We start from the raw sequence: 21,775 nt of genomic DNA, 5'->3' as shown, positions 1-21,775 counted from the left end.
TCTGCTCTAACCTCATCGACCAGGTAGGAAACCTCCCCCTTCAGTATCCACTGAACCCCTGAAACAAAACCCAAACCCTACTCCGACCCAGGCCGCCCAATCCTCCCCGGAACCCCCGCTGACCCCCCTCCCAGCGCCCGCCCAGCAGCCCCGGCCCCTCTACTACCGCCCCCACCCGCCGGAAAGTTCCTGGCACTCAACAAAGCCCCCTTGACGCCGCGGATCTCCGTCCGGAAATTGGCGATGGCATCCTCCTCCCCTTTCCCCAACCCCAACCCCCCGTTCCCGTTAGTCCCGGATGTATTCGTGGCATCCAGCCCGGGGGTACTGAGCACCCCATACCCGGCCATGGGGTTGAACATGGCCCCCGCCCCGGGTTTACTGTAGATATAGGTATCCAGGTAATGGTGGAGGTCGTTCAGCTTGGCGCGGAGGGCGGTGTCGAGCTCCGAGGCGGCATGGTCGGTGTCCGTCAGGGAGCGGAGGTGGGCCGTCAGGGTGTGCATTCTGGCCGTGTGGGTGCGGGCCTTTGCGAGGGGGGTGGGGTCTTCGTTTGTTGTTGCTGTGATCAGGGAGGGTTGGGTGAGTTCGAGTTGGGGATTGGGGCTCGGGCTCGGGCTGGTCTGCACGGCGACGTCGCGGTGGAAGAGTTCCGTAGGGTCGGAGGTTATGGATTCCGTGTCTTGGTCGTCTGCGCCGCCTTCGGGGTTTGCGGGGGCGTTGGGGCTGCTGGGAGGCGGGGGGATGGTGGAGACGACGGATTCGAGTTTCGTGTTCAGGGTGCGCAGGTTGGTGGTGGTGGTTTCGGCCAGGTCGCGGCGCGACGCGGTCAGTTGGGCGATCATCGGTTTCACCAGGTATTCGCTGGCGGCGTAGAAGGTGGTTGCTAGGCCGGCGGCGCCGTAGAGGGTGTACAGCGTGCTGCGTAGGGTAATGAGCGGCGGTTGCGTGGCGGGCGTGGTCAGGAATTCCGGGTAGGTGATTATTGGGGGGACGTCGCGGGGTGGAGGTGGGGTGGGTGAGGTGGATGTTGCTGTTGTTGCTGTTGAGGAGGGGGAGGAGTGTGGTGTAGATGCGCTGCTGCTGCTGCTGCTGCTGCTGCTGGGAGCTTCGTGGTTGTTGGCGACCTCGGGGTTACTGCTCGGCTCCTCCGAGGTGCTGGACTCCTCTGAGGACTGGCTTAGGAGCAGGTCAATCTCGTCGTTGCGCAGGCCCTTGGACTCGAGGAATGTTCTCTTGCGTTCGACAGGGGCGTCGCGAATGGAGTCATCCTGGAGGAACTTGGCGGCTTGGTCGAGGAGCGCTGGGCGCTCTTCGGTGTCGTTATCATCTGCGCTTGGGTTGGTGGTGGTGGCGGTGGTGCCAGTGCTGCTACGCTCCGAACCGGCATTGGACTTTTGCCACTCTGGGATTGAGGACTTTGGCTTGTCTACCATGGTGGTCACGCAAGGAAGCTGTAAGGTGAGAGTAGAGTGGAGAGAAGATGGAAGGAGGAAGAGGAAGTGCGGAGTCCGGCAGGCGGACATGGACAGTCAACCTCGGCTGTATCGACCGAGTGTGATAAGACCAGCCCTGGCCCGAATTCGGCCTGGGTTTGCTGCTAAGCATGACTTGAATATTGTTACTTTGGGGGCCATGAATATGATTATGCAGTTAGAAAGTAAGAAGCAACCATCATGGGTTCATACTATACATAGATAGGTAGCAAGAATGATTTCTTTTGCGTCAAACGTCTTGGGCTTAGCAAGTGCATGCCGAGATGGGCGTGGATATATTTTGGAGAGATCTGTTTCGGTTGATCAGCTCCTACGCTTGAATAGTCTCCTGTTCATGTCCACGAATGTCAAGTACTTCAATTTAAGCCAGGTGAGCTCTTGAAACACTGTGATATACTCTTGCTCCTGCCCATCACACCGAACCACAATAAGCCAGCTCAATGGAAGTATGAAGTATAGAAGAAGAAGAAGGGATGTAAGCAAATACCGCCGCAAACGCCAAGGATACCGACCGCCCGGCACAAAGTGGCGGCGGTGAAGGGGCAACCGAAGATTATTCGATCTTCGCCCATCATCGATGAATGAATGGATGGATACGGAGTACATGACTTAGATTGTTGGGTTCAGAATCAGGATCAGGGCTGAGACCGACTGCTTCGATTCGCACGATCGGCCGTGACCGCCGCATTATTGATCAGCCCTCCGTTTGAAGTGACTGTGGTTGGAACGGGACGCCTCGTTCTACCCTTGAAGCCGAGAGTGAGTGCATTGCTCGAGTCTGTTGTTGTCTCTCATTGATTTCCACCCATTCACCCCATCCCATCCCATCCCACCCCATCCCATTCATTTGGCTGTCTCTGCTTCTCGTTTAAGTTGCACTGGCTTGCTGCGTGATCGAGACATCCAGGAGAAATCCTTGGATAGACTGCCATTGCCCCTCCTCCAGACCCCCAGTCCGGATCAAGCCTCCCTCGCCCACCGGAGCAGGAAACCAAAACCATTCCTTGGGTGATCCGGGGTTGCGCAACAGCAACGGACTGCGGCGCCGTTTGGGTTCACCGTCTGAGGACAAGGAGGCCGAGAATCCTCCCATTGGCTCCCAGGCCTCGTGAATCAAATGAATCAAGTGGCTGCTCGATCGCCATCTGATTGGGGTTGGGGTTGATTATCCATGCTCTGCCTGTGCCTTGCCGCGTCGCACTTCTTCGCCTCATTGCTTCCCTGCCCCTCTTCTCTTCGATGAAAGAGAGGATGAGAGAAAGGGAGAAAGAAAGGCAGAGAATGTGGTGGAGATGTGAGGTATGGAAGGAAGGAACCAAAAGTCGAAAGTGAGGAAAAAGGAAGGAAGCAGATGATGATGACGACGAAATTGCTGATGTACCAACCAACAATACATCAGCAGCAGCAGTCAGAAAGACCTCTCCTTCTGATAGATGGACTGCGCTTCACTCCCCTCATTTCATTTCTCCCTCCGCCTTTCTCTTCCCTCCAACACCTCCAACACCCTCAGTTTCACTCGTCCGTCCTTCGTGATTGTAATTTCCATCTCCCATCTCCCCAATCCCCATCACACCTCACCACTATCACCCCCGTATCTCCTCTCATTAGCCTTATTTCCCCGCATCACATCCTCGCATGGGCCCTAGAAGGCTTTGTTTGCTTTTTCGCTTTTCTGCCTTCAACTACTTGTTCACTTTCCCTCTGTCTATCCGACGTGCAAGTGACGCAGCTGTTGTCCGCCCGCGCAAATTCCCTCTGGACCCTTGACTATAAATCACTCGTTACGGAACCTCGCAATTACTCATCGTCTCTCCTAATTTTCCCTCTCAACCCACCATGTCGCTCCGTCGCTCACTGCGTTCCCACGGGGGGCGCAATGATCAATCAAGCATGATAGATATTAACGACTCTTCCAGATCCACAAGAAGCACCCGCGCTGCTGCTGCTGCTGCTACTACTACTGCTGCTACTGCTGCTTCATCCACCCCCGCAGTGACCGCGGTGTGTGTTCCATCAGACGTATCCGGGGAATCATCCAAGCGATCGATTCATCTGACCGTCAAGATGCCCTCCAACAAGCTCAGAGAAGTCACCGGGGGAAGCTCCCGAGGGGCGCCTGCCACTCGGCGCTCGGTGAATGTCTTCACCGAGAACCCCATCATCACGGGCCCCCGCACTAGCCGGCCCAGGAAGAAGCTGGTCGAAGTAGACACCAGCGACGAGGATGATCTCGAAGACCAGGAAGAGGATGAGGTCGACGATGAAGATGCCCCCGGTGAGGACGAGGATGACGAAGATGAGGACGAGGACGAGGAGGACGAAGAGGAGGACGAAGATCTCGATGCTGAAGGGGATCTCGACATGGATGATGCCCCACCGCAACCCCCAGTGCCTAAGCGACATGCGAAAGCAACAGCAGCTGCTGCCGCTGCACCTAGTGCGAAAGCAGTCAAGAGTGTCGAGGAGAAAGAGATGGAGTTGGAAGACGACGATGACGATGATGACGAGGAGTTGTCGGAACCAGACACTGACGCTGAGGGCGAGCCTGATGACCAGGACGAGAGTATGATGGTGACCGGGAATGGAGGCGATGAGCTGGACGAGGAGGATGAGGACGATGAAGACCTCGACAGTGACGGGACGCCGACTGCGGATCTCACTCGTATGACCAAACGGCAGCGAGGCAACCTGGGAAATGACTTCCTGCAACTCCCGATGGGTGAGACCTCCGTATCACTGCTCATCCGGCCATGACTGACCATGAACAGAACCCCAGGTGAAGAAGCACCTGACCGCAGAGGAGCGCGCTATGCGCCGTGCGGAAATGGCCCGCCGCCGAAAGAACCTTAGCGAGAAGCGGAACGAAGAAGAGAAGGTGTGTGATCCTTGATCCCAATCGAACCTTGTCAAGCTCATGACCCCGCGCGCGCGCACTAACCACCGTTCTAGATGGATACCATCAACCGACTGCTGCGCAAGCAGGCCCCCAAGCGCCGAGGACGCATCCCCGCCGCCGAGGCTGCCGAGAATGCCACCGCCGATCAAGAGATCCAGGAAGCGTATTCCAAGCCGGACCCCACGATGGTGCGCTGGGTCAGTGGCCGGGCTGGCAGCCGCGTGGGCGTGCCGGAGGAGTGGGTTGGCACGCCGGCTGCACAGGTCTTCGGCGCTGGGTCGGGCAAACTTGTCCAAGAGGTATAGAAAGGAGCGAGGGAGGGTTTCGGCGGCGCACAATTGGAGCGGAGGCGTTTTACTGGGGGTCTTAAACCAGGAAGGGACATGTGTTCTAAATCGAATGATTTCTTGTTTATGTGACTGTATGATACAATATGATAGTATACATGATGGCCTTTTGCTTTCTTTCGGTAGTATGTCTTCCTCGAGGGAGCTTCCTCTTTCCCCACAAGCAGAGTATTCGACACGTCTGGTGCATAACAGCCAACAGCACCCGCGATGCTATGGGACTCTTCCAGCTCCCCCCAAGCCCAGTGAGAGCACTGCATATAGCGAAGTGCTCATCCGCACCGCCCAGCAGCACGCCTGGCAAGCACCTTGCACCTTGCACCATGGCGCCAAAATCTAGTGATATATCCATCCATCTGACTAACCCCAAAAACCCCTCACTCACTGCCCCGCTGCCTCCCCCGACCCCGAATCCCCTGTCGCAGAGGGAGGAACCACCTCCTGAGGTGTCGGTGTCGGTGTCGGTGTCGATGTCGGAACTTGTGACTGCGGTGCCGTCTCGGTAGAATTCCTAGAGCGTTTCCCCAACCATCAGCATCGATCCTATACAGCATGCCCCCTCCCCCTTGGTTTCTCTGTCAAGTGATCCTCCCAAGCCCAGGCCCAATTATCCATATACCCCCTCCGACCTCAATCCCAGGGAAGTGTGGATCGGAAACACATACGGATTCAACGACTGCTGGAGCTGGTGTTGTTGGCGCTGCTGCATCTCCTTGAAATACGGTTGCCAGACGTAGTACCCTGCCCCCGGAAGAAATTGTCAGTTCTGGGGTAGCGAATGCGCCGGGACAGCCGGACGCTTTTTGGACGGGGGAAGCAGGAGCCGGAGCAGGAGCCGGAGCAGGAGCCGGAGCAGGAGCAGGGAAAGAGTGTATGTAACGCACCGCCGAGGACGCCGGCGCCGATGGATAGGGCTACGGGGACGAAGTTGCGGCTCATCCTTTTTTTATTTTGTATTTGTGAGTTGAGATTTGGGAGGGGGAGTGAGGTGGTGGGGGTGGTGTGCTTTAAATTTGTACAATGCTGTAGATAATGGGCTCGGAGAATAGAAGGTCAGTGTCAGTGTCAGTGTCGGTGTCGGTGTGTCTGTCTGTCTGTAGATCTCCGGCCGGAGGAGGAGCTTATCGGGCGGGGAGGGGTGGCAGAACTATTTTATTCGGTTGACAGTGCTGGACTCTGGATCGGGAGATTGGGGTCACGTGGCGAGGCATTGATCCAGTAATAGGTAGCCCTATGGTTACTGTAACTACTCCGTAGTCAGGGCCATGAATTTTGAATATGATATACTTGTGAGAATACAACAATGGACAAGGACCTAAGACCAAGAGAAGGAAGAGAAGAACGCAAATCTCGTAACTCATCATTAAAGCCTGACCTGCTATCTATAACTATCCTGCCAAGGGAAGAGAAATGTTCAACGCAACAAGATGTACTGTACTTTTTGTTGTAAATTGATGACTGTAGTTCAAGAAAGATCCACAGACATAGGCATCATCGTCAATGGTTCATATGCCTCGAAAAGCAAAAAAAAGAAAGGTTCGGTGGTATCATAGATAATCTATCTCGTGCTCTCTCGCACACCCCTAGCATCCCCTGGGCAATTCTAACCAAGGAAAGATACCCAACACGCCTGAAAGTAGGTAAGCTTAGTAGACCACCTCCTCCAGAGTCCGCGCCTTGCGCGGGAACACCCGCTTGTATAGACTGATACCGATGGAATCCTGTGGATTGATCTTGGCATCGAAGGTGGCCTTGAAGTAACCGTGCGTACCGAGGGACTCCTTGATGAAACCGCTGCGGCCGCGGCGAGTCCACAGCTGCATGGCCTTGAACCACTGGATGTCCTCGGAGTTGAAGAACATGTACCGCACGGTGACGACGCGCTTGTGGATCTTGTACGGGTGGCCCGTGAGGATGGCGCGCTTGGCCACGACGCGGTTCTGGTCCGGGGCGATGACGGTGCCGTTGCCAATGAGCTCGAGGCGGTCGAGACGGGGGCTTTCTTCTGCCTCGTCGACGGCGTCGGCCATCTCCTCTGGGTCCTCGGCGGCGGCGGCTTTCTTGTTCTTGAAGACGAGCACGGGCACCGCGCCCCAGGTCAAGGGGCCGATCCAGGTGGCAACGGCGCTGCGGCCGGGGTGCAGGAAGCGGTCGAATTTGTGGACGTTGTTGGGGGTGTTGTCGCCCGCGGAGAAGATCGGGTTGACGACCAGGCGGCGCGGGCCGTACTGGACGATCAGTTCCTCCTTGGACTTGAGGGGCTCCTCGACGCTCGAGTTGAGGTGCATGTTGATGTTGACCACCGTGTGCTTGTGTTCGTGACGCAGCAGCGAGAAGAGGGAGAGGGGTTGCGGGCGGTTGCGGAGGGCGGCGGGCACAGCGCGCAGGTGCACATCCACCCGCGCGCCGGGGTTGACGCCGCCGACGAGAGCTTCGCGGAGGAACTTGTTCCTCGCGCCCTTGTAGTCGGCGAACTGGAGCAGTCGGCGCCAGTCCTCGGGCTCGTGCGCGCGGTCCTCGGAGGTCTCCCACGGGCTGGTCTTGAAGTTCTTCAGACCGCGGAAGCGGGCCAAGCGCTCGCGGGCGAGAACGTTGGGGTGCAGCTCGATCTCGTCAGGGAACTCCAGGTCCTCCTCGGCCTCGTTGCGGCGGCTGGCCCGGTATTCCTCCAGCTGTCGGGCATCATCCTCGGGCGACGGATCAACGAACATCTCGGACTGGGGATATTCCGAGGGACCAGCCTCTGTCATGGCATCCCCGTGGTCTGGGAACACACCGTCCTCAGGGGCGCCGGCAGTGTCCATCGTATCGTCACCCATCGCAACGTCCTCCTCATCCTCCCAGTCGGATCCCGAGTCGGAGATGTTGTCCAAGAACCATGCGGACTGATACTTGGAAGTACCCTTGGGCAGTCTCTTGGGCTTGGGCAGGCTGTCTTCCTCATCCTCGGAGAAATAGTGGTGGTCGTCCAGGAGGACACCCTTGCGCTCCTCCCCAGCGAAGGAGTACTCGTCGTCCTCCATCTCGATCTCTTCGGGAGCAACGGTGGCCATGTCGTCGTGATCCGCCGTAGGCGAGTCCAAGAGCTGCGGCGCCTCGTTGTCATCCACGTTCATCGCATCGTCCCGCTTGCTTCGCGCCGTCGCGAGAGGAGCTGCTGTGATAGAGTCGACCTGGAAGTCACCCCAGCCGGGGATGTGAACGAGGCGATCGGCCTTCAGGCCCTTTCCGCGCACGACACCGGTCACGACCACATCGTCCACAACCTCGGCGCTGTTCTCGGGCCATTGCACATTTTCGATGAGCATCCAGCTGCGCTCGTCGCGCCAACGGATACCTTTGGGGGCGGCCGTGCACAAAGAGCGAACCGCGTTGGAGCATTCTTGACGAGAATCCACGGAGAGAACCTTTTCGATGGAGGGGAAGAAATGGCTAACGAAAGACTTGAGGGATGCCGCAACCTGGGGACGCTTCTTCGGTGGGTTGATCTTATCAAGGCCCTATGAACGGATATCATTAGCACGTGAGCCATACACCACCCGTGGACCGTAAAGACGCACCTGAACCACAGCAACAACGTTGGAGATACCCTGACCCTCGATGGATCTAAGCAGCAATTCTCCCTCTTCCTCCACCTCGACCTGGGAGGAAAGCGCGAGCACCACGAAATCGGCCATCCGACACGCATCCAGCGCGCTCATGAGGTCGTACTTGGCCGGAATGTACTGCAGGCTCTGGCGGAATCGCTCGACGCGCACACGAGAGATCTGATCGGCGGAGACATCGGCGGAGACGTCGACGCTTTCGTTCAGGGACCGGATGACGGCGGCGACATCGATATCGACGGAGAGCGGCACAACGGCAACATGGCGGGGGGCGCCGTTCTGGCCGGAGAAAATGCTGGTCGACTGAGCCTTCTCCTGTTGTTTCAGCTGCTGTTTCTGGCGAGCCTGGTTCCTCCGATCGAGTTTCGACATGAGCTGTTGGTGAGGGGTCTTGCGGGTGCCCCGCTCGGGCCTTTCAACCTTGCCTGAAGATGATATTTTAGCGGCCCGGGAAGTTTTAATTGGTAGAGCGATAGATATGTAGGTAGATAGACGCACCCTTCTCCTTATCTTTCAGAGCACTCTTCGAGGCATGGCGAGTCTTGTAGGGCTTGTTGGAGGATTTGGTGGTGGAGCGGTGGTGGTGTTGCACCGCTTGAGTGGGCGCCATGTTGGCACCGCTGGGCGCTTTGAACCGGAAGGGAAGAGAGGCCAGCGTGGGAGATTCGCAGTTATTCGTGAGCCTGCAGAAGAGTCCGTCTTCCAGAAGCAAAGAGAAAGAGCCAAAAGAAAGAGCTAAAAGAGCCTGAGGTTGAGACTCAATCCAATCGGGCCCGATTGTTGACTTTTGGTCTGGGGAAGAGGAAAGAAAAAAATAAGGCGGTGGAGACACAAGCGAGGGATCCGACCGGCAGAAAAAGAAAAGTTCGGCTCGGATTTTTATTGCAGATCGCAAGTGACTGTTGGTCCTCAAGTCAAACGTCAACTTTCGACAGCTTAGAGGAAATTTCTCACCCAGATCTCTCTTCACCGGATTTCATAGAATCCTCAGCGCTCACCTCCCACCGCCCGCAATGTCGGAATCCACGCCGACAAAGGCCATTGCGCCGACGGCCAACACCAACGCCAACCCCAACAAGCGCAAGGAAAGCAAAAGAGTGATGGAAGCGCAAAAGACCTACGGCCGCGGCAAGGGCATTCACACCCACAGCATCCGGGACAAGAAGCTGCGCAGCAACCTGAAGGCCGTCGAAGCCAAGTTCAAGGAGGCCGCGCTCCGGGCCAAGGATGCGGAGATCCTGCTGGAGCACGAGGCCGGATTCATCGAGACCGAGGGCGAGTTGGAGCGGACGTACAAGGTGCGTCAGAGCGATATCCGGGATAACGTGGGCATCGAGACGGCCAAGAAGGGGTTCGAGCTGAAGTTGACCGACATGGGCCCCTACCGCTGTGACTATACGAGGAACGGCCGCGAGCTGCTGCTGGCGGGCCGCAAGGGCCATGTTGCGACGATGGACTGGCGGAACGGCAAGCTGGGCTGCGAGCTGCAGCTGAACGAGACCGTCCGGGACGCCCGGTGGCTGCACAACAACCAGTACTTCGCCGTCGCGCAGAAGCGATCCGTCTACATCTACGATCACGCCGGTGTGGAGCTGCACTGCCTGAACAAGCACCTCGAGCCGCTCTTCCTCGAATTCTTGCCCTACCATTTCCTTCTCGCTAGCGCGGTAAGTATCTTTCGAGGCCTTGATTCAATGTCCTAGACTAATATCTCAAAACCATTAGCAAATGAGCGGCTACCTCAAATACACCGACACCTCGACCGGTCAAATGGTGGCCGAGCTTCCCACGCGCATGGGAGCGCCGACCTCCCTCGCCCAGAACCCCTGGAACGCCATCCTGCACGTCGGCCACCAGAACGGCAGCGTGACGCTGTGGTCGCCGAACTCGCAAACGGCGCTGGTGAAGGCGCTGGTGCACCGCGGCCCGGTGCGGTCGATGGCTATAGACCGCCAGGGCCGGTACATGGTGTCGACGGGCCAGGACCAGAAGATGAACGTGTGGGACATCCGGATGTTCCGGGAGGTGCACTCGTACTCGTGCCACCAGCCGGGGGCGTCGGTGGCGATCAGCGACCGCAACCTGACGGCGGTGGGCTGGGGCACGCAGGTCAGCGTGTGGCGCGGGCTGTTCGACGCGGCGCAGGCGGACCAGGGCAAGGTGCAGAGCCCCTACATGGCGTGGGGCGGCGACGGGCAGCGCATCGAGAACATGCGCTGGTGCCCGTTCGAGGATGTGCTGGGCGTGGGCCACGACCAGGGCTTCGCCAGCATCATCGTCCCCGGCGCGGGCGAGCCCAACTTCGACGCCCTGGAGGCCAACCCCTACGAGAACACCAAGCAGCGCCAGGAGGCGGAGGTGCGCGGCCTGCTCCACAAGCTGCAGCCGGACATGATCTCGCTCGACCCCAGCTTCATCGGCAAGCTGGACACGATCCGCGATCAGAAGAACCGCGAGGAGCGCGACCTCGACCGCAAGCCCGAGGACCCCATGGAGAAGCTCAAGAACCGCGGCCGCGGCCGCAACAGCGCCCTGCGCAAGTACCTCCGGAAGAAGGGCCGCCGCAACGTCATCGACGAGAAGCGGGTCAAGGCGGAGTTGCTGCACAAGGAGCGCACCGCGCGGGCCAAGGACAAGTTGCGGGCCGAGCGACAGGAGCTGGGGCCTGCTCTGGCTCGCTTTGCGAAGAAGGAGATGTGAGAAGAACATATATCTACTTTCTAGCTCATCTGTTTCGTGTATGTATTTCTGTTTGGGGTTGTGGTGGGGTGTTCATCCTGCGACTTTTGAGCTCTCAGATACCCTGGTGGTTGGAGCGTCGGGCTTCCATCGCTGCTGTATTCTTTTTTTTTAAATGGCTGCATATTCCCGGCGTTGAGGTTTTTAGCGGATGAGAGAGAAGCAAGAAAAGAAAAAGTTCTCAGTCTTTGAATATATATATCCTATAGAAATGTGCAAATAAACGATCATCATCATATACATCAACGGACAACAGTGCCAAACTACCTAAAGTCCACCTCCACTCCCCCCACTTCATAATCTCAACCTCACACTCCCCGAAAAGTAAACATAAGAGATAAAGTTCAAGCATCAACACTCCCCGACCCCCTCTGCCCGCCCGCCTTCCACCTCCTCACACACTCCTCATAAGCCCCACACCCCTTCCACGCACTCAAAATCAAGCCCACAATATGCTGCATCCCCTTCCCATTCTTCACCTCGGCGAAGACTGTGGGCCCGCCCTCCCGCATGCGGGCAGCATCCCGCTCCATGACCCCCAGATCGGCGCCCACGATGGCCGCCAGATCGCACTTGTTGACCACCAACAAGTCACTGCCGGTGATGCCCGGCCCGCCCTTGCGGGGCACCTTGTCGCCGCCAGCGACGTCGATCACGTAGATGATGAAATCGGCCAGCTCGCGCGAGTAGTTGGCCGCCAGGTTGTCGCCGCCGGACTCGATCAGCAGCAGATCGGTCTGGAATTGCTTGTGCAGCGACTGCAGGGCCAGCAGGTTGGCGCTGATGTCCTCGCGGACGGCGGCGTGCGGGCAGCCGCCCGTCTCTATGGCGCGGATGCGGTTGGGCGCCAGGGCCTTGTGGCGGGTGAGGAATTCGGCGTCTTCTCTGTTTTGTGGCCGGGTTGTGTGAATAGAGATTTGGGCGGGGTGGGGGGTTTGTGGGGGACTAAGGGAAAGGGGAAGTAACGCAACGCAACCTACCTTGTGAAGATGTCGTTGGTCACAGCCGCAATGTTGTATTCGTCTCGCAGGGCATGGCAGAGCGCCAGCATCAGGGCGGTCTTGCCGGATCCGACGGGTCTAGATTTGAGAGAAAAATCATATGAATTAGACACATAAGTCATTCGCAGAGGGGATAGACTTACCCGCCAATTCCAATGGTGAAGGCACGGTCTTTCCAGTCCCGGGACTCCGACAATGGCATCTCCCGGTTGATGTAGGATCCCGGGCCGTCGAGGATCTCGTGCGAGTGGCCGTGGCCGCCGGTGACATCGTCGTGGGAGTGGCTGACGCCAGTGTCGTGGGAGTGAGAGTGAGACATGATGTGTGGTTGTGGAGGGTTGAACAATCCGGGAGCGAAGACGATAGAAAGTCAAGAGAAGAAAAAAGACGAGAGAAGATAAAAAGATAGCGAGTTCAGGTTGGCGGAGGAGGTAGGTGAGTTACTATTAGTAGATCTACTGAGTAAGTACCAAGTTAATGGCGGGGCGGTGGAGGGGCTGCACGGCGACTGCCGATGCCCTGCCCCGATTGGCGCCCAGATCCGACGGCTAACTTAAGTAACTTGTATTGAAGATTGGAATTGAAATTGAAATTGGAATTGAAATTGAAATGCTCTCTTACACAACAATGCAGCAACGCAACTATCAACACATTATCTTCCCAAAATATCCCAAACGCCTGGAACATAACAAGATGTAAGAGACAAGAATCGAGAGAGAGACAGAGGAAAAAGCAAGATCACGTCAATCGCCCAGGTAAGGTGGATATCAAATAAAGCAGCTCCACAAGCACAACATTCACTGCAACGACGTTCATACACACGTCAACCCCCACAGAACGCTGTGAGAGATGGAAGGAGAATAAAATAGAGCAAAAGGAAAAGGGAGAGAAAAAAAAAACAAACAGAAAAACTGCCCGGACAATGATCGGGTCTAGATGCAAGGTCGTCTGGTTCAATCACAGGCACAACCGACTCAAAAGACGCCGTGTCAATCAAGCCTGTTGACTTTCTAATTGCAATTGAAACCTGATCCATATCGAGCCAGCCCCGCAGAAACAATAGCATATAGCACCCGAACCCAGCACGTATGTTCAATGGCGGCCAAGGAGACAAAGAAAAAAAGACACCGGCAGATGAGAAGAAAAGCATCGGAGAAAGAGAAGCCTCGCACAGTATCCTCAAGGTACGCCGATTCCCGCCTGGTGAGACTGCAATGATATGAGATGACAAGCGACAAAAAGTAACCCAAACCACAATTACTCTAAGATTAAGCGCCCCCTTTTTGCTTCTTCGCGCCCACGCGTGGACTGGCCTTCACCTTGGCTGGCACAGGTCCCGGCGCCCCGTTCAAATCCGGTCCATTATCATCATTTTCCACCTTCACCGTGCTGGCCCGACGCCGCTTGGTTCCCACGTTGGGACTAGCACTTGCACTGGTCACTTGCGGACCATTGCCCTGCACTTGACCCTGCGGCATCGGAGGTCCGGCCAGGTGGGTTGGTGCAGGGCTGGGATGACCAGAGACACTCAGATGGGGAGACCCTTGAGCAGGAGGTAGACCCAGATGAGCCATGGCTGGGGAGGCGAATTGGTTCGGAGCGCTCATGCTGGGGGCGCGGGGCTGACCTTGTTGCATGGCCGGGTTCATTTGGAGGGGCATGAAGGCAGGATTAGGTACTTGGTTCTGCATCGAATTCACCAGGTTGCGCAACGATTCCCACGGTGTCAATTGAGGGTTTTGCTGGGAGAACTGCATCAAGAATTGCATAGATGCGATCGTCTCCGAGACCTACATCATGAAATATATCAGTATAGCCTGGGGGATGCTGAGGGATGAAACACACCTCCATGAATTGCATGACAGCACCCGGTACACCGTTCAAAGTCACCATTGATTCGGGCAAGGTAGCCGCGGGCGGTGGCGGCTGCTTCTGCTGGCCACGCTTGCCCGCATTCTTGGTAACCTTGGGACTCTGCTTTGGTAGTTCTGCTGCTGCTTGTTCTAGGGCCTGTAGCTGGCTGCGAGGCAGATACTCGGTATGATTCAACATAACGATATCTAGCATCTCGATCTTGTTGTTCATGTCAAAATGTGCCGTCATCGTTCCGTTGGCAAAGAGCTAAATTCGCTGTCAGTAGATTTCTTCAGTTTAGAACCAATGATAGAAGTGCCGACCTGAGTATCGTTGGTGAACCAGTAGATGAAGGAAGTTCTGGGGCTCTCCACAACGTGACCTCCGTTCGGCAAGTCCCGCTCCCGAGCCCCCTCCACAACCATCTGGATATGGCGGATACCGCTCGTGAACTGGGTGTAGTAGTAGCGAGGCAGTGCGACCGTGCCAATCTCGAATTGCTTCGAACCCGTCTGATGGTTGTAGACGCCCTGACGTAAGACGCCTCCAGAAGCGTAAAACCGGCCCACGAACTGTTGCCAGTAGGCGAGATCGTGTGCCTCACCGCGGCTCTGTAACATGTTAGCATCGCTCTTCCTAGGGCGCGAGGGTGATGTGAGAACATACTTGGAAGCTGCTCAGGTGTTCTGCGAAGCTATTCAGGTGGAGAATTGCGGCCCCTTTCATTGGTATTCGTGGTTGCTGTTGCATCATCATCGTGGCTGGATTCTGCTGCTGCTGCTGCTGCGCCGCCTTCAGCTGTGCCTCCTGGGACATCATGGGAGGTTGTTGTTGTCCCTGTACAGTCCCCTGCTGACTTTGTGGTGGTTGCGGCTGCGGCTGCTGCTGCGGCGGCTGCTGTTGGGGACCAGGCTGCTGCGACTGTGGCAGTTGTTGCGGAGGCGGATTAGGGGTGGGCTGCGGCTGTGGAGCGGGAGGCTGCTGCTGCGGCTGCGGGGGCTGGGTGGTGGGTATCTGCGACGGATTCGGTTGCGGAGTCGCGCTCCCCTGATGTGGTGGGGGGCCATGTTGGGGTTGCGGCGTTGCGCTTTGCGCATCGTGCACGCTCTGCGGTTGCGCGGCTGCCCGTTGCTGCGGAGTCTGCTGGCCAGGTTGAACCGGGGTGGCCGCCTGCTGGACTTGCTGGGCTTGATGCGCTTGCTGGGCCTGAGCCTGCTGAGCCTGTTGTGCCTGCTGCGCGTGTTGAGCCTGTTGTACATGCTGGGCTTGTTGCGCTTGGGCCGCTTGGATGGCGAAGAGATGCTGCTGCTGCTGTTGGATATTCTGCGCTTGTCCGTGGGGCATTTGCTGCATCTGCATCTGCAAATTCACGGGTCGCATTCCTTGATTCGCTTGCATGGCGGCGACATGAGCGGCAGTTAGGCCGGCAGGATTGCCGTTGGGTAACGATACCGGAAGTCCACCATGTTGCTGCTGATGCTGCTGATGCTGCTGCTGTTGCTGCTGTTGCTGGAGAATTAGACGTTGCCTCATCATTGCCTGTTGCTGCTGCGGGTGCATAAGTTGTGGGTTACCGGCAACTAGGTCGAGGTATAGTGAGTTAGCAAAGAACCATCATGATTGGCCAGTGAGATGCAGTACTGTCCAGTCAAAGCACGATTTACGAAGCCGCCGAGCGACCAGAAAGGAACCTACATTGTTGGGCAAAATGAGGCTGCTGAAACATGTGTGCCTGTGCCGGACCCAGATGGGAGAGAGCATGAGCCTGCACTGGCCCTCCAGGCCCCGTTGTTCCAGCACCTGGGGGCATGCCTGCCATCATAGGTCCACCTTGGCTGACCTGAGGCCCTCCGGGAGCCGACACACCTGGGTGCACCGCCTGCACCATTCCGGCCCCGGGATGAGCATTGGGATGTTGACCAGGAGCCATTGGATGACCTGGCGGTAAAGTATGATGCTGCGGGATGCCTTGAGGGGCGGGAAACGGTTGCGCCATCATCATCGCTGTGCTACGAAGCCGCCGATAACGGGACTCCTCGGGGTCGGTGAAAGAGGCGGAAAAGTTCAAAAAGGAGTCAGCCGGGGCGAAAGGCTGAGCGATAAAGCGACCGACAGCAGAGAGACAGGAGGAGGTAAATAGAGGAAAGAAAAAGGGAGAGAGAGAAGGAGAGAGAGAGGGTTTTCTGGGGAGACCGAAAGAGGCGGACGTCGGGACTGAACGACGAGCGCGCTTGACGTGGAGGGCACAACAGGGCCGCTTTTAGTGCCGGAGCGGAGGCCAAGACGCAGCTGACAGGCGATTGAGCCTGCGTCGGTATCGTCCAGGACCACCCAAGATCTGCAGCATGGATCGGACCGGCCTAATCACCTGTTGCCCGCCAGATCGGTGGGGAGGGAAAGGTAGAATTCCTTGTTCTGCACAATTCCTGTAGCGTCAGCAGAGATTAGTCAGAAAGGGTGTGATTGAAGACTTGGAGGAAACAAGAGACAAGGAGGAGGGGGGTGTAGGCGAGGAAGAGGCGGGAGGTTGGGAGGGGAAAGGGTAGGGAATAAGGCGGGTGACAGAAGGCAGGACGCGATTAGAAGGGAAGATTAAAGGCCGTCCTGGGAGAGAATGGAAACGCGCAGGGAACAGAAAGGAAAGGAATGGGATAGAGAATACAACAATAGTGCATACACGGGAATTAGACTTAATGGTTAGTTAGTTAGGGGGAGGCGGGAGGAAGAAGTGTGGAGGGGCTGCTACCACCACAACCACCACCACTTTTAGGGGCCGATAGAAAGATAGAGCGCGCAAAAAAAGAGAAAGCGATGAAGGGAAATGCAGAGAGATAAAGAGAAAAACAGGATTAGAGGGAGATACTGACCAGGACAAGAATGAGAGGGGAGGAGAGCGATTCGAGACTTGGGGGGGGGGGGGGAGAGAGAGACGGGGAAGAGGGAAGAGCAGGAGAGCGAGAGAGGGAAGAGAGACGGACCGGCAGGGCAGGCAGGCACCGCGCGATTGCAAGAACTGGACGTGTTGGCAGCAGCAGTCGACAAGAGTTATTCCATTTGACTACGGAGGTATAGACCAACGATAACAGTGGGAGTCGTATGTAAAAAAATTCCAAAGAGGGCAAAAAAACAAGAAGTCGACTTCAGTCAGAGTAAAGAGCATATGGCCATGGGGTGGGATGATAAAGTATTATTTTTATGATATTGTTTTTTTCGTAGCGAGATTGTTCTTCTCGTTGTGTCTCTCTGTATCGCATTTCTCTCTTCTCGCTGGGTATATGAGGCCTTTTTTCCGCCTTTTCTTCCTCTTTCCTTCCGATCGGCGAATCGCCGTCCGCGCCTCGTCCAGAGTCACGCTAACACCTCGATCAGGCAAGGTGCCTCTATCACGTGGCGTCCGGATCAATGCTGTTCCGTAGTGGGCATTACTTTTTTTTTCTACTACTTATGTCCGCTGGTTAGTTTTCTGCTTTCTTTTTTTCATCTTCTCAACACACTTTCGACCAGAGTGAAAACTCAGCTGAAAAGCCGGAAAGCCGGAAAGCCGAACAGACATGATGCTGTCTTGTATATGATTGTGAATTCTGATCCCTTGCAGGCAGGGGAACAGTCTTTATCTCATGCTCGATATCTCTTGGTTCTGACAATCAGACCATCCAACGTCGCTAACAGATCAGGTCACCTCCGCAGATCTGCCACTCGCAGCAGGTTAGTCCTCTCTCCCCCTTTCCTCCATGCCCATTCGTCGCCTTGCGAATTGTTTCGAAGATGATAAAACCTTTTTCTCTTCTTTACCTTCTGAATCGTCCATGAGGAGACAGTTCGGACCTCCCTTTCCCGGTTGGTCTGCTACTTGCCAGTATATTTGGTCTGAGAAACAATTTGCATCATGGCTTGTCTGATTCACGCGAACCTCTTTGTACAATGAAGTTCGTTGAACCCTTGGCTAATGTATGCTATAGTAGTTCTACCGCTTTCCGAAATGACGTCGAACAACGGAGTGGCATCAGGATGTCGGCGGATCGTCGATCATCCTCATGCACGTGGGGTTCTGGACAAATAGCTTCAGATACAATGAAATTCAAGATACTTGTCCCACTCGAACATGCTATACAACTATTTCTTTTGTAATCATTTTGTAGAATGCCATCTGGCACTGATATCAGTCTGCATAACGCCACGTCTATTAATCCAGGCACTGGGATTCGGCGCCATACTCGTGGATCTCGTACCTGTCGGTGATGACCTTGCCTTTGTAGCACGGGTTGATTGGAGCCAGTCCGCTGTTCAAATCCCCTGATTCCAGCATCGCCTGTTTGAGCATAAATTAAGCATTGTTGTAGGACACATCCATTCTTCCTCGTGAAGAGTCTTTGCCAAATGCCCCATATAAAGCATCAAACAGTCAATCTATACAGCGCAATATTATTAGCATGCTCCACTGCCATCATTGGTCGCGCGGTGCTAATCTTCGACAGGTGCTTTTGCAGCGCGTAGATTGCAGATCACGGCACTGTCACGTGATGTCACTTTTGCTCTCCGCCCCAGCAGGAGGCGGACCAGGTAGAAAGTCCTTGTTCGGGCTCCTACTCCGTGGTCGCAACTTCACCGCCGATGCAGACGAAGGTTTTGGTGCAGCATTAGCACTCTCTTCCGTACCTCACAATCTGGTGGCCTCGCTCACCCTGGATGTATCCGCCAATGCCCCAAGGCAGGTTCCTTTGGTCTCTGGCGCGACCCTGTCGGTTTATCGCCCATCGCCGCTTTCCCGCCGCAATCCTCGCCCATTCACGGCGATTCCATCCCTCGCCAGCATGGCTCTCATCCACCCCATCTGACCCTCAGGACCCTCGCGACTCGGCGAAAGATACCGTCACCGGTGACATTCCGACCCTAAATGCTGAACCAGACCTCGCCCACCGCGATACCTCCGAGACCAAACCGGCGTCGGAGCAGCATGAAAACAAGACTGATAAGCCCTACGGTTCAGCTCTTCGGAGGGTAATGAGGAACCGGAAAGCGTCAGCGCAATTAACTGTTCCCGTCACTACGGTACCAGAGTGGTTTCGTCAGCGCAATATCGTCGTTCATGATGGGAAGGGCGAAAATGCCGGAGTCTCGGTACAACAAGTGCAGATTCGGTCAACGTCGGATCTCAACGCGGAGAAAGCGTCCTCAGTCGAAAGGCTCGGTCAAGGTGGTCATGGCGAGGGCCCACCGGCCTCGGACGAGTCTACGCCGCAAGAGAACCGCTACGCCTTGACGGATGCCATGTGGGAGGAGCTGTGTGCATCTGCACGCGCTGGTATGCGTCTGCCGCCGGCAAGGTACGCCCAAGAACCCTCAGCCCGGAAGTCACATCTGGTTCTGCAGTATCCGGGTGCAGATGGGATCTTGTTTCTGGACGCGGTAGTCAAGAGGTTGGCTCAGGAGGTTGGCGCAGACCTGGTGACGCTGAACGCACAGGACATCGCAGAGTTATGTAGCGAACAGGATCTGACGGATACCGGGAAAACCGATGCGATTCGTTCCCTGGGCTATGATGTATATCGACCTACTATGCCGGAGGCTTCACAAGATGGAGTGGATTCGAGTGAGGCCGACAATGATGACGAAACTCTGCAACCATTGCACTCATCATCCGATCTTCCGGCAGTTGGTCAACGATTCATCTTAGGATCGTCTGGAGAAATCCATGACGTACTATCTAGGTTGAAGTTGTTCAATCCGGCAGCGGATGGCGCGAACGCCGCATCGAGACCAGAAAGTAGACGACTTCGGCTTGCCCGTCAACTCATTTCCCCCTCTAGTAGGAAGCCTGCACCACCGGCGTTGAAAGAGGCGGACGGCGACGCGCCCGTAAAATCGGCGGTTTCCGAGCCCGAAGCGACCCCAGCCGCTCGCGATGTCATCGTCCAGGTCCAGGACTACGACGAGATTCAGGATACTCGCGAAGGCGCCAAGTTCATAATCATCCTGCGGAAAGCAATTGAAGAAAAGCGCAAGGCCGGATCCCGGGTCTTGTTTGTTGGGACGATGGCACAGGAAGCCGCACCTGGTGCAGATTCCTCTCGACTAATGCAGAATGCTCCCGATGACCAGTTTTCTCAAGTGCTGCTTGTCACGCCTGACATGAGCTCGGAGGCGGCAGCGCGTACATTTGCAGAGGACCAACGGAAGCGGACGTTAGATATCAACATCCGCCACATTCAGGACATGCTTCGCACGCGACTGCACGAACAAGCCGCCGCACTCAAGGATGATCTCTTCCGTGATCGTGCCTGGCCATTGGACTCGTCTCTTGTGGAACAGAGTGGCTTGGAAGAGCGGTATTGGTCTTATTCCCAAGTCCACTGGGTCTGCACGCTGGCACTCGGCTCTCTCAAGGCTGGTGAACAGTTTGGTTTTGAGCACGTTCGTCGAGGCATTGAAATGACACAGCAGAGCGAACGGGCCAAGAAAGACTGGCTGCAAGAAAAGGCGCCCAAAGCTAAAGCAGGAGGCGCAGCAGGCGACCGAGAGCGCTTGCTGAGCTCTTTACGAAAGACGTGCAACTCATATGAGAAGAAGCTGCTGAACGGAGTTGTTGATGCGCAGAGTATCCGGACCACGTTTTCGGACGTTCATGTGCCTCCAGAGACTATCGACGCCCTCAAAACACTGACTTCGCTGTCTCTGATCCGCCCCGAGGCGTTCACCTACGGTGTTCTGGCTACGGACAAGATTCCTGGTCTACTGCTCTACGGGCCGCCTGGAACCGGTAAGACACTCCTGGCCAAGGCTGTAGCCCGCGAGAGTGGTGCCACCGTTCTTGAAGTCAGCGGCTCGGAAGTTTATGACATGTACGTGGGTGAAGGTGAGAAGAACGTCAAGGCTATCTTTACGCTCGCGAAGAAGCTCAGCCCATGTGTCGTTTTCATTGATGAGGCGGACGCCATCTTTTGCTCTCGGACCCGTGCCAGCAGCCGTACCTCGCACCGGGAGCTCATCAATCAGTTCCTGCGCGAGTGGGACGGGATGAACGACCTCTCTGCCTTCATCATGGTTGCCACGAACCGACCTTTTGATCTTGATGATGCTGTTCTGCGACGTCTTCCCCGCCGCCTTCTGGTTGATCTTCCGACTGAGCAGGATCGGCAGGCCATCTTGAAGATCCATCTGAAGGACGAACTTCTCGACAGCACAATCGACCTTGCGGAGTTGGCGCGCCGCACTCCGCTGTATTCAGGTTCTGACTTGAAGAACCTTTCAGTGGCTGCCGCATTGGCCTGTGTGCGAGAGGAGAACGAACTGGCGGCACAGCACCAAGGCGATGAGCCCTACCAGTACCCAGCCCGACGCACGTTGACCTGGAAGCACTTTGAACGGGGGATGGAGGAAATCAGTGCATCCATCAGCGAGGACATGGCATCTTTGTCCGCCATCCGGAAGTTCGATGAACAATATGGTGATCGCAAAGGACGGCGGAAGAAGAGTCCCGGCTGGGGATTTATCCCGGCTCCCGCGGACGCATCAGCGGCGGCCGAAGAGGCTGCGCGCGTACGGACCTGACCGGAGGGCTTCGATGAGCATTCTTGTATAGATCAACTGTTATTTCACTCTACTATATGGTTTTGGAGGTTTCGGACTGGAGCGGACTGGGATGGAAGGGCAGGCAGGCAATGACGACCAATTGTACACTAATTAGCGACATGAACCTGTAACAATATTGCAGATACCTGCTATCTTCTGGAATAGAATGTTTTGATTTTTGGTATATAGAAATGTCTGGATTTGAGGTATTCAATATGATGAAGTGGATGTACAGGTAAGTACTTCCGGAAGAAGTAATCGAGCTACT

General features: G+C 56.0%; 8 protein-coding genes across 8 annotated transcripts; 3 read left to right on the top strand and 5 right to left on the bottom strand.

Moving 5' to 3' along the window:
- Positions 1-167: 167 nt before the first annotated feature.
- On the bottom strand, positions 168-1,500 carry BO95DRAFT_401603 (peroxisomal membrane protein PEX14; the record flags this gene model as incomplete). Its single annotated transcript, XM_025583871.1, has 1 exon — positions 168-1,500. A coding segment is annotated over exon 1 (1,269 nt), but the record flags the coding sequence as incomplete, so codon positions are not given.
- Positions 1,501-3,332: 1,832 nt separating this feature from the next.
- Positions 3,333-4,848, top strand: BO95DRAFT_425981 (PAPA-1-like domain-containing protein; the record flags this gene model as incomplete). The annotated part of the gene is made up of 3 exons (XM_025584730.1): positions 3,333-4,215; positions 4,265-4,371; positions 4,446-4,848. The coding sequence occupies 3 exons, from the start codon at positions 3,333-3,335 to the stop codon at positions 4,695-4,697; spliced, it is 1,242 nt and encodes a 413-aa protein (XP_025436393.1). The 3' UTR covers positions 4,698-4,848.
- A 272-nt stretch (positions 4,849-5,120) lies between these two features.
- BO95DRAFT_469321 (uncharacterized protein) lies at positions 5,121-5,678 on the bottom strand (the record flags this gene model as incomplete). The annotated part of the gene is made up of 3 exons (XM_025589435.1): positions 5,121-5,250; positions 5,405-5,480; positions 5,624-5,678. The coding sequence occupies 3 exons, from the start codon at positions 5,676-5,678 to the stop codon at positions 5,121-5,123; spliced, it is 261 nt and encodes an 86-aa protein (XP_025436392.1).
- A 410-nt stretch (positions 5,679-6,088) lies between these two features.
- BO95DRAFT_425977 (small subunit rRNA maturation protein TSR1) lies at positions 6,089-9,107 on the bottom strand. The gene is made up of 3 exons (XM_025584729.1): positions 8,843-9,107; positions 8,300-8,769; positions 6,089-8,239 (listed from the first exon to the last, which is right to left on the bottom strand). Exons 1-3 carry the CDS (start codon positions 8,952-8,954, stop codon positions 6,386-6,388), a joined length of 2,436 nt encoding a protein of 811 aa, XP_025436391.1. The 5' UTR covers positions 8,955-9,107; the 3' UTR covers positions 6,089-6,385.
- A 138-nt stretch (positions 9,108-9,245) lies between these two features.
- BO95DRAFT_519178 (WDR46/Utp7 family protein) lies at positions 9,246-11,044 on the top strand (the record flags this gene model as incomplete). The annotated part of the gene is made up of 2 exons (XM_025592013.1): positions 9,246-10,011; positions 10,070-11,044. The coding sequence occupies exons 1-2, from the start codon at positions 9,358-9,360 to the stop codon at positions 11,042-11,044; spliced, it is 1,629 nt and encodes a 542-aa protein (XP_025436390.1). The 5' UTR covers positions 9,246-9,357.
- Positions 11,045-11,427: 383 nt separating this feature from the next.
- BO95DRAFT_486655 (urease accessory protein UreG) lies at positions 11,428-12,538 on the bottom strand (the record flags this gene model as incomplete). The annotated part of the gene is made up of 3 exons (XM_025590465.1): positions 12,228-12,538; positions 12,064-12,162; positions 11,428-12,028 (listed from the first exon to the last, which is right to left on the bottom strand). The coding sequence occupies exons 1-3, from the start codon at positions 12,401-12,403 to the stop codon at positions 11,428-11,430; spliced, it is 876 nt and encodes a 291-aa protein (XP_025436389.1). The 5' UTR covers positions 12,404-12,538.
- A 567-nt stretch (positions 12,539-13,105) lies between these two features.
- On the bottom strand, positions 13,106-16,301 carry BO95DRAFT_35593 (LIM domain-binding protein). Its single transcript, XM_025582274.1, has 5 exons — positions 15,634-16,301; positions 14,605-15,518; positions 14,262-14,549; positions 13,930-14,205; positions 13,106-13,874 (listed from the first exon to the last, which is right to left on the bottom strand). The coding sequence occupies exons 1-5, from the start codon at positions 15,938-15,940 to the stop codon at positions 13,353-13,355; spliced, it is 2,307 nt and encodes a 768-aa protein (XP_025436388.1). The 5' UTR covers positions 15,941-16,301; the 3' UTR covers positions 13,106-13,352.
- A 2,212-nt stretch (positions 16,302-18,513) lies between these two features.
- On the top strand, positions 18,514-21,667 carry BO95DRAFT_448395 (ATP-binding protein). The gene has a single exon (XM_025587835.1). The coding sequence runs from the start codon at positions 18,637-18,639 to the stop codon at positions 21,484-21,486; it is 2,850 nt and encodes a 949-aa protein (XP_025436387.1). The 5' UTR covers positions 18,514-18,636; the 3' UTR covers positions 21,487-21,667.
- Positions 21,668-21,775: the final 108 nt, after the last annotated feature.

This window comes from Aspergillus brunneoviolaceus (genome assembly GCF_003184695.1).
Source record: "Aspergillus brunneoviolaceus CBS 621.78 unplaced genomic scaffold BO95scaffold_118, whole genome shotgun sequence".
Classification (NCBI taxonomy): Eukaryota; Fungi; Ascomycota; class Eurotiomycetes; order Eurotiales; family Aspergillaceae; genus Aspergillus; species Aspergillus brunneoviolaceus.
This window is presented reverse-complemented; position numbering and strand designations above follow the sequence as displayed.

What these genes read in the sequence shown, in the direction of transcription:
- BO95DRAFT_425977 (XM_025584729.1), bottom strand. Translation starts at nt 8,954, where the DNA reads ATGGCGCCCACTCAAGCGGTGCAACACCACCACCGCTCCACCACCAAA. An exon ending in TCTGAAAGATAAGGAGAAGG is followed by an intron (nt 8,770 to 8,842) that starts GTGCGTCTATCT and finishes TATCATCTTCAG; the next exon opens with GCAAGGTTGAAAGGCCCGAG. An exon ending in ACGTTGTTGCTGTGGTTCAG is followed by an intron (nt 8,240 to 8,299) that starts GTGCGTCTTTAC and finishes ATCCGTTCATAG; the next exon opens with GGCCTTGATAAGATCAACCC.
- BO95DRAFT_448395 (XM_025587835.1), top strand. Translation starts at nt 18,637, where the DNA reads ATGCCCCAAGGCAGGTTCCTTTGGTCTCTGGCGCGACCCTGTCGGTTT.
- BO95DRAFT_35593 (XM_025582274.1), bottom strand. Translation starts at nt 15,940, where the DNA reads ATGATGATGGCGCAACCGTTTCCCGCCCCTCAAGGCATCCCGCAGCAT. An exon ending in AACACCTGAGCAGCTTCCAA is followed by an intron (nt 14,550 to 14,604) that starts GTATGTTCTCAC and finishes AACATGTTACAG; the next exon opens with AGCCGCGGTGAGGCACACGA. An exon ending in CTGTCATGCAATTCATGGAG is followed by an intron (nt 13,875 to 13,929) that starts GTGTGTTTCATC and finishes TTCATGATGTAG; the next exon opens with GTCTCGGAGACGATCGCATC.